The sequence below is a fragment of the Coregonus lavaretus genome (assembly GCF_964263955.1).
Source record: "Coregonus lavaretus genome assembly, chromosome: 4".
NCBI classification, from domain to species: Eukaryota; Metazoa; Chordata; class Actinopteri; order Salmoniformes; family Salmonidae; genus Coregonus; species Coregonus lavaretus.
The window spans coordinates 30,452,827-30,466,267 of NC_139991.1; the positions used below are offsets into that span (position 1 = coordinate 30,452,827).

The 13,441-nt window shown below is 44.2% G+C and overlaps 1 protein-coding gene across 3 annotated transcripts in view; it reads left to right on the forward strand.

Annotated features, from left to right (window-relative positions):
* sardh (sarcosine dehydrogenase) overlaps positions 1-13,441 on the forward strand; it is a 77,377-nt gene that overhangs the window by 44,826 nt on the left and 19,110 nt on the right. For all 3 annotated transcript variants that reach the window (XM_084160833.1, XM_084160834.1, XM_084160835.1), the window contains 7 exons: positions 2,864-2,954; positions 3,037-3,178; positions 6,931-7,014; positions 7,234-7,347; positions 7,611-7,749; positions 8,647-8,760; positions 11,896-12,043. In XM_084160833.1, coding sequence (XP_084016959.1) covers positions 2,864-2,954; positions 3,037-3,178; positions 6,931-7,014; positions 7,234-7,347; positions 7,611-7,749; positions 8,647-8,760; positions 11,896-12,043 — 832 coding nt within the window. The remainder of the gene's footprint in view (positions 1-2,863; positions 2,955-3,036; positions 3,179-6,930; positions 7,015-7,233; positions 7,348-7,610; positions 7,750-8,646; positions 8,761-11,895; positions 12,044-13,441) is intronic.

The window sequence follows — 13,441 nt, forward strand, 5'->3', positions numbered from 1 at the left end:
AGGCAGCTCCAAAATGCAGTTGTTTCAGCTTAGATCAGTGCATTCTGTGGTGGTGGGGCAGCCAGTGGAAATACAGAGCGTAGGGGTTGGTAATGTTCTCTAGTTGCGCCATGATTGGCTCAGTGTTCTGTCACTCATGGGGACACTATGTCACCGTAAAATCTACGGGGAGAGCTCAAATTCAAGGCCCTTGGGTGCTGCCATAGAGTTACATTAGAAGTGCCCATCCAAGAAGGCTGTCATTGGCCACAGATAAAATACAGTAGCTTTGATTGGACTGATCATGTCAACATCATACTTTCAAAGTCTTAGCTAGCAAGCTAGCAGTCATCATCATGAATCAAGTCGACAATCTACTGGAGATAAAACCTCTCGGTGCTCATCGGCCATTGGATATTAGCATTACATAAGTCGGAAATTGCAAATTCAACAATGAGTGGTTTGGAAGGAAGCAGTGCTAGCGTTGCAAAGCAATCACTATTTTGCTTCCCCTGCCTGCTATTCAGTGGAGAGCGTGTGCGGTCCAAGTCTGGGATTAAGGATTTAAAACATAGAAGACAACACTGTTAAACTGGGATAACCGGGGAAATTAAACGTTGTGGCTCAGCTAGACACCGCATGTAGACGAGCCATCGACCTCCACAACCAACAAACGGAGGAGAATAGGTACGTGCTTGCCAGAATTGTAGCATGCATTAAATTGTATGGCAATTGTGAGACAGCACTGCGGGGCCAAGACGAGTCGGCCGACTCCTTGAACACAGGCGTTTTCAGGTGTATTTTTGAGACCATGTGTGAAGGCGATTACAGGCTACAAAGGCATTATGACGATCAACCAATTTTTAAGGGTGAATCAAGCAAGATCCAAAACTAACGTTTGGATTGTATGTATGAAGTGTAAAGAGAAGCAATAGCTAAGGAGGTGTCTGAGACTCCTTTTGCGTCTGTACAGGCAGACGAGACCACTGACGTCTCCTATAAATCACAGATGGTAATAGTGCTGCGCTACATGTTACCAGACAACAGTGTGTGTGAGAGGTTTTTGTAGAGGTGAAAGGCTAAACTGGTGTTGGCCTCTACAATACCATCAAACAAGTCCTAGCGCCACTGAATGTCAAGGAGAAGCTGGTTGCACAAACCTAAGATGAGTGGTAATGTACGTGGTGTCCAAACGCTACTGAAGGATTCCTTTCTGACCGCAGTGTGCTACCAAGCTATGGCCTGTGGGCAACCAGGAGAAGTTGAAAAGGGAGCTGTTCACTGTCTACCGGCATCACGAGCTGCTCACTGGAAAGACAGCACTTTCTTTATTGAAATCACCCTACGAGAACAACCTGCAGGAGGCCTTGTCTGAGACGGTCTCTCGTCTCAAAATCACCACTCCGATGACAACCGCCGAGTCAGAGAGAAACTTTTCCACCCATAAAAGGATAAAAACCTTCATACGCAACTCCATTGGCCAGAAAAGGTTAAATGCATTGGCCATGCTGTCAATCCAGGATGACTTCATCCAGAGAATGCCAGACTTTGATGACAAAGTAATTGAGAAGTTTGCCCACAAGAAGGACCGCCGTGCCAACTTCCTGTTCAAGTGAGCACAGCACAACAATGGTGAGTCCATAAATATGTCTAGGATGCTGCTGCATAAATGATGTAATATGCCAGGGAGAAGTGTATACTGCAGCTAAGAAAGTAATACTAAGTGTATGTTGTGTAGTAAGCAGTTAGTCGCCCATGTGCCTCACCCTAATAATTTGGATCCTTTCCCCCCTTAGAACTTAGCCTACTGTTCTGACCTGGTGGTGCACATGTAGCCTATAGCCTGTTTTAGAGAAATCTCATCTTCGAATATTGTAACAGCTTTCATTGCCTGCTTACCTGCCCACATTGTAAGAGCTTTCATTGTCTGCTTATGTGCCCCTGTTAATTTAGCCTACGGTTCTGACTTGGTGTACAGGGAGTTGTTTTGTTTGCGCAATGCGCTGTAAAAGTTGATCCTCGTGATTTGTATTGTTCTTCCTTTTTAGACCATGTAGGCCTAATAAAATACTTCAAATGTTAGGCTAACCGCTGAGTATGGGTCTCTCTCTCTCTCTCTCTCTCTCTTTCTCTCTCTGTGGTGACTTAAAGAAGAGTAAAGTGAAGGCCTCAACATCTTGCTGAATTTCTCTAAACTAATATCTATCTGAATTTCTGTCGCTGTCCATTTCGAAATTGCTGAAGAAATAAGTCTACCTCATCGCAGTTTGCGTGAACTTGCTTATACTTAGAACTAAGTGTTAATTATATAAGAATAAACATTGTGAATTTACTGAACATAAATGTAATAATGTTTGTGTATGGTTCAAAAGTCAAAACTCATGTCGACATTCATTATTATTGAAGGAGAATGTGGTTCTTATCCAGTTACACAAATTCACCAGGAGCCAGTAGAGACCATATTTATTTAAGCAAGTCAGCCATAAGCTCCACTTTCAGGACAGCTTTATGTAGACCCTAAAAGTTTGTGGGCACCGTTTGTCACCGTTATAGTGCATTTAATGTATTGTTTAGAGTTGTGTAGTGGCTTCGCTGGCATGCATCAAAAAATGTTTTTGGGCCCCACCAAGATTGACATACTAAAATCGCCACTGGTTGAGTGATCCTCTACCTCTCCTCCCCTGTCACCTGGCCTTTTGATGTTACATCTGTGATATGACATTAGTGAGAGCTGTATTTTACGTCTGTGATGGACAGACAGCCTCCCCTGTGTGTGCGCACCTTCAGAGCCCTGGCCTTGAGAGAGAGAGAGAGAGAGAGAGAGAGATTGATTGAAGGCTATCTAAGTGTGTGTGATACTGATCTATCTGTGTGTGTGTTGCAGGTATGATGCTGGGAGGAGGCTGTGGCAGGGAGCTAGCCCACTGGATCATCCATGGACGTCCTGAGAAGGACATGTACGGCTACGACATCAGGTATGGACACACACACAGACACACACACACACACACACACAGAGAGAGAGATAGTTGTCAAAGCTCTCTTTCTCCTCAACAGGCGGTTCCACCACTCCCTGACAGACAACAATAAGTGGATCAGAGAGCGGAGTCATGAGTCCTATGCTAAGAACTACTCTGTAGTATTCCCCTTTGATGAGCCTCTGGCCTCTCGCAACATGAGGACAGACCCCTTCCACAAGGTACTGCTTGGTCACCACAGGTCATTGCTCCCCCTCTTATCCACTACCTGACTGCCTTGTCTCTCTTCTCCTCCAACTCTTTTCTCACCTCACTCCCTTCTCCCTCCTCCACCTCTACTTTTTAATCTTTCCTTTTCTCTCATTTGTTAATGTGACGCTGCAGTCTCTCTCTCTCTCTCTCTCTCTCTCTCTCTCTCTCTCTCTCTCTCTCTCTCTCTCTCTCTCTCTCTCTCTCTCTCTCTCTCTCTCTCTCTCTCTCTCTCTCTCTCTCTCTCTCTCTCTCTCTCTCTCTCTCTCTCTCTCTTCCCCTCATCTGTTCTACTAAGGCCTCTGTCTGGCTGGGAGGCTAATCAATGTTAACATATAATAATAGACAGACAGTCGTCTGGATTTAATTCAACTTAAAGAGATAAAGGAGAGCAATTCCCCGGGAGAGGAGGAGGAGAAAAGCAAGGTGCTCGGGTTCTTCTATTCTATTAGCCTCTCTAACCTCACCGTGCGATTGGCTAATTGACACATTTAATGTGATGACAGAACAAATGGAAATTGTGTGTGTGCGTGCGTTTGTGTTGCGGGTGGGAGGGGGGTAGTGATCTGTGTGTGCACTCCTGTCTCTGTGTTTTAGTCTGTGTGTTTGTGAGTGAGCCCTGAAGCCATACTCTACAACAGGGTTCTTCAATTCCGGTCCTGGAGGGCCGAAACACTTCTGTTTTTTATTTCTACCTGGTAGTTAATTGCACTCACCTGGTGTCCCAGGTCTGAATTAGCCCCTGGTTAGAAGGAGAGGATGAAAAACAGAGGTGTTTCGGCCCTCCAGGACCGGAGTTGAAGAACCCTGCTCTACAACCACTGTATACAATAAAGTAGCTACCATATTTTCTCATAGTATGCCTCAATTGACATCTCAGCCATTTGAGACAATTACACTACATCATTAACAGAATGATTTATAACCCCTCGCCGTGTCATTTAAAGGAAGTGACACTTGATAAAAAAATAATGATCACGATCGACAACACATTCAATTCAAACGTGCAATTGTGTGCCTGAGGTAAGGTGTGTGTCTGTGTGTGTGTAGGACTTGTTGCTAAGCTGCTGAATAAAGAGATGGTGCACTGCATAAGTGTTTCCAAAAATACCACTTCTCCTCTCCTCTCGGTTAATGTAGTGAGCAGATCATCCCACTTTGTAATGGCCTGTTGAATTCGATCGTTAGCAATAAAGCCACTAGCTGCTCATCTATTACAAGTGCAATCCCTGCTAAGATGGCCTCAATATTTTATCAGTCTTAGAATAAGAAATACAGCTTCTCTCTCTGGGCTGAGTGCTGTGTGACTGTTGATCAAGTGTGCTGTGCTGTGTTGTGCTCAATATATAGTATTCTCTTTTTAATTTCATTTGTGCTGTTTTGTTCTCATCACAACACACTCAAGGTTCAAAACACACTCACAATAACAAAGGTTTTATCTGTTGTTCCAGCTGACTGTTTATCCATCTGCAGTATAAAGATAATATTGGATTAAATCAGTGCTGCCCTCAGCTAACAGCTCCCAACTCGAAGTAATGGAAGGGCTCCATCGGCATGGCAACGGCAATCAAAACAGGCGCTGTTATTTTTGGAACTATATCTACTGAACAAAAATATAAACGCAACATGTAAAGTGTTGGTCCCATGTTTCATGAGCTGAAATAAAAGATCCCAGACATTTTCCATACGAACAAAAAGCTTATTTATCAAAAAAAAATGTACATCCCTGTTAGTGAGCATTTCTCATTTGCCAAGAAAATCCATCCACCTGGCAGGTGTTGAATATCAAGAAGCTGATTAAACAGCATGCTCATTACACAGGTGCAACTTGTGCTGGGGACAATAAAAGGCCACTCTAAAATGTGAAGATTTGTCACACAACACAATGCCACAGATGTCTGAAGTATTGAGGGAGTGTGCAATTGGCATGTTAGGGCGGCAGGTAGCTTAGTGGGTAAGAGCGTTGTGCCGGTAACCGAAAGGTCGCTGGTTCTAATCCCCGAGCCGACTAGGTGAAATATCTGTCGATGTGCCCTTGAGCAAGGCACTTAACCCTAATTGCTCCTGTAAGTCGCTCTGGATAAGAGCGTCTGCTAAATGACCAAAAATAAATAAATAAATAATGTTGACTGCAGGAATGTCCACCAGAGCAGTTGCCAGAAATGTAATGTTAATTTCTCTACCGTAAGCCACCTCAACGTTGTTTTAGAGAATTTGGCACTACGTCCAACCGGCCTCACATCCACAGACCACGTGTAACCACGCCAGCCCAGGACCTCCACATCCAGCTTCTTCACCTGTGGCATCGTCTGAGACCAGCCTCCTGGACAGCTGATGAAACTGAGTGTTTCTGTCTGTAATAAAGCCCTTTTGTGGGGAAAAACTCATTCTGATTTGCTGGGCCTGGCTCCCCAGTCGGTGGGCCTGGCTCCCAAGTGGGTTGGCCTATGCCAAGTCATGTGAAATCCATAAATTAGGGCCTAATGAATTTATTTCAATTGAATGATTTTCTTATATGAACTGTAACTCAGTAAAATCTAATATTTGTTCCGTATAAGTATGATACGGCAGCATTATTATCATTATAAAAGCAGGAAAATACATGTTTTCTGGTTGAGAACACAGCAGCCCCTGTGACACCTCTCCGCTCCTGGCCAAGAGAGCCTTCCTTCAGAATCTCAGAATGAGGGGGATCGCCTAGCAACCAGGGTTCTAACTGTTGAAAGAGAAATGACTCATTTCTAGGTACTTAAAATATTGGAGGCCATTAGTGACCAAAGAAAAGTAATGATTATGGTAATTGTTCAATAATAAAGATGATGGTGACATTATGGTATTAATGTTAATAGGAACTGTACAATACAAGTTATGATAATGCCTGATGGTGATACCATTGTATTAAAGCATAATAATGCTGACTGTGGGTTATAAGTGCAGGTATGCTAATGCTAGTTGTGTGACTGTGGTATTAGCAAAGATATTTATAACCCATAGATAGTTAATCTGTATCGTTTACAGTGGGAGCAAATGAAGCATAGTGGGCAGAACAAACAAGGAGGTGGGCAGAGCCAAGCGCGAGCTAGCGAGGTCCTATTGGTGCGTTGTAGCATGTATTTGCATATTTCCGTCAGGGAACGCCTCCTCTGTGAAGTGTACGTGTGCTCGACCTTGCACTCCTTCTAAACAACGGCATTTTTTAAAACTTCGGCAAAGCTTCAAGTCTATAAAACTTACTGCACTGTGTTCGTAACAGATTTGTAGTTTTGGGAACCAAAACATTTATTGAGATCAGATGTTTCGTTGATGAGAAAATTAGCAGAATGTCGGCCCAGTTTCACCTAGTTCCATCCTCTCCCACTAGCCATGACTGGACTTCCTCTTCTTACGACCATATTTGGTATTGAGAAAACGTTCTAAATGGATTCTTCAGTTTTATAGCCCCTGTGACGTGTCTGGGTTTCCCCTTCTGTCCGTGTACCCCCGCACATTGACTTGGTACCGGTACCCCTTGTATATAGCCTCATTATTGTTATAGTTTATTTAGTTAATATTTTCTTAACTCTATTTTTCTTAACTGCATTGTTGGTTAAGGGCTTGTAAGTAATCATTTCACGGTAAGGTCTACACCTGTTGTATTCAGCGCATGTGGCAAATACATTTTGATTTGATTTAGTGTGTGAAAGCTAATTGTAATGCTAATAGTTGTGTGACTGTGTTTCTCTAGGTTCTGACGGAGCAGGGCTGTGTGTTCCAGGAGAGACATGGTTGGGAGAGACCAGGATGGTTCAACCGGGACGGTGCTGCTCCGGTAAGAAACACGCATCTGAGCGGTTGCTGGTATGAAATCCTCGATCTGTCTCCTGCTGTTGTGCCCTTGGGCAAGGCACTTAAACCCTAGAAACGGCTCCAGGGATACCTGTCACAATGGTTAATAATTGTTCTTCTTAAAAGGATTTGAAAGCTTAGTACAGAGAAGAGATGTAAGGTTTCTGACCATTGACCTAATGTGTGTTTTTTGTGGTTGTAGGTTCTGGACTATGATTGGTACGGGGCCTATGATATTAGCAAGAACCAGAACTACAAATACAACGAGCTGCTTGGCAAGGAGTACACCTTTGACTACCCTCCACATCACCATGTGGTAAGCATCTATTTGTACTCTCAACATCTACCCGGTACAGCCAGACGATGGGACTCCCCCTCTGAATCTGGTTCCTTTCAAGGTTTATTCCTTCTAGTTTTTTCCCTTGCCACTGTGCTGGTAGTTGCTTTTTGGGGCCTTGGTTGGGTTATTGTAAAGCACTTTGTGACAAAATGTTGCTGTAAAAAGGGCTTCATGAAAAAATTTGATCGATTTTTCAGCTGAATTTTCTGTCCTTAAAGGGGTGTGTGTTTGTTTTTCAGATCAAAAATGAGTGTCTGATGTGCAGACATGGAGTCTCAGTGTTTGACATGTCCTACTTTGGAAAGTTTTACCTCACCGGGCCAGATGCTAAGAAGGCTGCCGATTGGCTATTCTCCGCCGATGTCAACAAAGTTCCAGGTGAGTCTTCACGCATGACTACCACAGAATGTTTGCATACACAAAAATGCATGCACACACACACACCCACCCACACTGCTGTGAAAGGGCCCGCTGGCCCCTGAATAATGCAGCCCAGCAGTACCCAGTGAGGCAGGAGAGGAGATACAGGACTGTTTAAATTACAGATGAGTTTTGAGGTACAGTCCAATCCATCTGCCCCCACACACATCCTCTGAGTCATGCTGCATGTGAACACTGGAACATTGTGGCTTTGGTCTCACTTAGTCATAGTGAGGGGTCTTAGCTAACCTCATGCCACCACATGGCCTAGCCATGACCGTGTGTCTAAACAGTAGGGTATTCTTCATCCCTAGGGCCCTGAGCTTCTCCTGATTAGGAACAATTGTTATACATATAATGTTGCAGGTCGGGTGACATGTTTAGGTCCTACTAATCAATCAATCATTCAATCAAATGTATATAGCCCTTTCTAGAGCAACACTTGTCACAAAATGCTTCACAGGACTACTCATCACCCCTCCCTCCTATGTATTTACATTTACATTTGAGTCATTTAGCAGACACTCTTATCCAGAGCGACTTACAGTTAGTGAGTGCATACATTATTATTATTTTTAATTTTTTTCATACCCCCCCCGTGGCAATCGAACCCACAACCCTGGCGTTGCAAACACCATGCTTTACCAACTGAGCTACATCCCTGCCGGCCATTCCCTCCCCTACCCTGGACGTCGCTGGGCCAATTGTGCGCCGCCCCATGGGTCTCCCGGTCGCGGCCGGCTACGACAGAGCCTGGATTCGAACCAGGATCTCTAGTGGCACTGCGCCACTCGGGAGGATGTATGTGTCCTCCCATGTGCTGGTTTGATTGACAGCTGGATCCTTGTGTTGCAGGCTCAACTGTGTACACCTGTATGCTGAACAAGAGAGGAGGATCTGAGGCTGATCTCACAGTCAGCCGGCTAGAGGCTGGCACTTCCAACCTGCCCTTGACACCAGAGTCCAACGGTAAGAGGAGAGTGGGATGGGGATTTCATTCATTTCAATGTTCATGTATTATGTATTTGACAGGGACATTGCACATGTATCATTAATCATCATCTGTGACTTACTTACCTCCTGTGACTTAACCTCAGAAAATATATTCCACTTAGCAGACGCTTTTATCCAAAGTGACTTAAAGTACAGTGAGTGCATACATTTTTAGTATGTGTATGTGATCCCTGTGGAAATGGAACCAACAACATTGGCATTGCTAGCGCTACACTCTCACCAACTGAGCCTCACAGGACCTATTCATATTTTCATGAACTCCTCTGACTTAACCTTAGAATGGATGTTCTCTGTAGAGACGCCCTTGTAGAATATTTAAGTAACACGGCAGTGCTACAGTAGCTTGCTTGTAACTAGCAGTGGTCAGAGACACAGTGGCCGTGTCCGAAATCTGTCTTGCGTACTACTCACTAAAATTACATACTGCCCAGTCAAAGCTCTTCTCTGTCCTGGCACCCCAATGGTGGAACCAGCTTCCCCCTGAAGCTAGGACAGCAGAGTCCCTACCCATCTTTGGACTATCTTCAAAGACTAAATTAAAATAATCTAAAAATAAATAAATACAAATAAAAACTTTTGTGAACTAACACTCGCAGTTTACTTTTTCCCACTTACTAGCACAGACTTTCCTGATTAGCTACTTTATTGAGGAAAAATTTACTTACTATGACTGTGATACAGTATGTGGTTGTCCCACCTAGCTATCTAAAGATGAATGCACTAACTGTAAGTTGCTCTGGATAAGAGCGTCTGCTAAATGACTAAATGTGTACTGTAGAGAAACATTTGTAGGAGGGCTTGGGGTGTAATCACCATGAAGTGTGGAATAAATGTAGAGACTTTTTCACCGGGAATCGATGAGTACAGACCTTCCTGCTTTTTGCTACCTTGAAGTATTGCCTTGTCTAACCTATTTTCCCAATCTGCAATGTTATGTGGATCGTTCCACGAAAAGAGTGCCTTTTGTGTCCCTTTTTGATATTTTAAGTAGAAATTGTGCACCAATATTGCATTTTTATTTCTCCAAGTTTTCACCATCATTGTAAAGCCCTAGTTATGTTGCTAACCTACAATAATTACATACAACAACCCACGATAACTACCTACAATACCTAACTACAATCTAAATTCATAGTTTAAGCTTTACTCGACAAAGCCCAAACTATGTATATAAGCCAAGCTTACCTCCCGCCAGAGAGAGACACAACCTCACCCGACGACGACCTATTTGTACGTAACTCAAGCTGAACCTCGGCAAGACGGAGCTGCTCTTCCTCCCGGGGAAGGACTGCCCGCTCCATGATCTCGCCATCACGGTTGACAACTCCATTGTGTCCTCCTCCCAGAGTGCAAAGAACCTTGGTGTGACCCTGGACAACACCCTGTCGTTCTCCGCTAACATCAAGGCGGTGACCCGATCCTGTAGGTTCATGCTCTACAACATTCGGAGAGTACGACCCTGCCTTACACAGGAAGAGGCACAGGTCCTAATCCAGGCACTTGTCATCTCCCATCTGGATTACTGCAACTCGCTGTTGGCTGGGCTCCCCAATGGTGGAACAAGCTCCCTCACAACGCCAGGACAGCGGAGTCACTCACCACCTTCCGGAGACACTTGAAACCCCACCTCTTTAAGGAATACCTGGGATAGGATAAAGTAATCCTTCTACCCCCCCTTACCCCACAAAAAAAAAATACTTAAGTGGTTATCCCACTGGCTATAAGGTGAATGCACCAATTTGTAAGTCGCTCTGGATAAGAGCATCTGCTAAATGATGTAAATGTAAGATGTAGTATTTATTTGATGTGATTAGGGATTCATTTACGTCTATCCCTCATTTTAAGGTCAACCCTGTTAAGTGTGTATGGTAAACATTGAACATCTAATAGTCGAATCATAGTGAAAAAGCAGGTGAGCCGGTCTTTTTGGACATTTTCTGTTTTTTTGTGGTGGAAAACTGAGCTGATCAAGCATAACACGTCAACCCTGTTACCCATAGACAGACAGGCTAGACATGTTTTGACAATAAAAATGTTTTCTTGCATTCAATTGTCACTCCCTGTTGCACACAACAAGCTTCCATTCCCCCTGTCACAAGGGGATTTATGGATGACTTAAGATGAAATCGTCAACGCTGTTACTTTATTTGACACTTAATAGGCATTTACTATAGTTTTTCTTTATTTTTACTATTTTCTACATTGTAGAATAATAGTGAAGACATCCAAACTATGAAATAACACACATGGAATCATGTAGTAACCAAAAAAGTGTTAAACAAATCAATATATTTTATATTCTTCAAATAGCCACCCTTTGCCTTGATGACAGCTTTGCACACTCTTGGCATTCTCTCAACTAGCTTCATGAGGAATGGTTTTCCAACTGTCTTGAAGGAGTTCCCACATATGCTGAGCACTTATTAACTGCTTTTCCTTCACTCTGCGGTCCAACTCATCCCAAACCATCTCAATTGGGTTGAGGTCGGGCGATTGTGGAGGCCAGGTCATCTGATGCAGCACTTCATCACTCTCAAATAGCCGTTACACAGCCTGGAGGTGTGTTTTGGGTCATTGTCCTGTTGAAAAACAAGTAAAAATGTGTCCAAACTTTTGACTGGTACTGTGTGTGATCAAGTTATACTTCTCAAAAGGCACTGAATTGATGGAACGCCCCATGTACACAGGAAATGCAACACAGGAAAATATTAGCAGTGCAAAGTGCTCCTGAACGATTTCTCCTGCTTTGTAAACAAGCAGCTTGCTCACGAAGTTAACTTCTGATGCAACATTGAAGTCATTCGGGGACTGGAAGGGAAAACAAATTGAAATCTGAAAACTTGTCTGAAGGGTTGTTTGGAAGGCATTGATCAGGCTTTTGGCTGTGATGTGAAGGCAGAGCGGGGTGGAAATGTGACTACATATCCACTGATGTGTATTTAAGTAAAGTGTGTGTGTGCCTGTACTGTCTGTGTATGTGAGTACTCACTCTTATGTATGTCGTGTTTACTGTACAGTATATATGAGTAAACACCTATCTCTGGTGCTGAATGTCTCGCTCGTTCTGTCTCGACTCTCGCTCTCTACCAGGTGATGCATACTACCTGGCCATCGGTGGAGGTGTAGCAGAACACAACTGGAACCACATCAAGACTGTTCTACAGGACGAGGGTTTCAACTGCCAGCTGACTGACTACTCTGAAGACATGGGCATGATCAGCATCCAGGGGCCCAAGAGGTGAGTGTGAACCCCCCAAACAGGTGCCTTAATGTTACCCTTACACTAACCATCCAGGGGTCCAAGAGGTGAAACCTGCTTATTGGTGCATCTCAATGGAAACCACACAGCGTGGCAGGAGCATAGGTTTGGGGGAGACAATGATAAAGAGGTGAGACCCCCTCATGGGTGAAATAACAGGTCCTTATCACTGTCCTGAGCAGAGTGGTTATGGCCATTCTTTTAAACTGACCCCTCAAATTTTGGGACAAATATATACAAGATATACACTACGTGATCAAAAGTATGTGGACACCTGCTTGGAGTTGGTCCCCTTTTGTGGCTATAATAATAAATAATATAATATGCCATTTAGCAGACGCTTTTATCCAAAGCGACTTACAGTCGTGCGTGCATACATTTTTGTGTATGGGTGGTCCCGGGGATCGAACCCACTACCTTGGCGTTACAAGCGCCGTGCTCTACCAGCTGAGCTACAGAGGACCACGCTATAATAGCCTCCACTCTTCTGGGAAGGCTTTCCACTAGGTGTTGGAACATTGATGCGGGAACTTGCTTCCATTCAGCCACAAGAGCATTAGTGAGGTCAGGCAGTGATGTTGGGCTTTAGGCCTGGCTCGCAGTCAGTGTTCCAATTCATCCCAATCTTAGGCTTGTGTGCGACTGCTCATTTCTTTAAGCTCCCGACGAACAGTTATTGTGCTGACGTTGCTTCCAGACGCTGTTTGGAACACGGGAGTGAGCGTTGCAACCGAGGACAGATTATTTTTACGTGCTGCGCGCTTCAGCACTCGGTGGTCCCATTCTGTGAGCTTGTGTGGCCTACCACTTTGCGGCGAAGCCGTTGTTTCACCTAGATGTTTCCACTTCACAATAACAGCACTTACAGTTGACCGGGGCAGCTCTAGCAGGGCAGAAATTTGACGAACTGACTTGTTGGAAAGGTGGCATCCTATGACGGTGCCACGTTGAATGTCACTGAGCTCTTCAGTAAGGCCATTCTACTGCCAATGTTTGTCTTTGGAGATTGCATGGCTGTGTGCTCGATTTTATACACCTGTCAGAAACGGGTGTGGCTGAAATAGTCGAATCCACTAATTTGAAGGGGTGTCCGCATACTTTTGTGTATATATAGTGTATTTGGCCATCCCTGCTCCCTAAAACGTTTTGGTTCACACCTCTGGTTGTGAGTACCCCTGCTGCAATCCTGAAACCTACAGGACACTGTGTCCTGGTAACAGAATGGTCCCTCTAGTCTAGTTTGTTCTGATAATGCAGATGGGGTCAAAAGTACTGGACTGGAAGCTGTTCGTTCTCTCACTCGCACTCTCTCTCTCTTTCTGTCTGTTGGCCTTTCATCTCTCACTTTCTCTCTTCCTTGTAGTGTGTGTGTGTGTG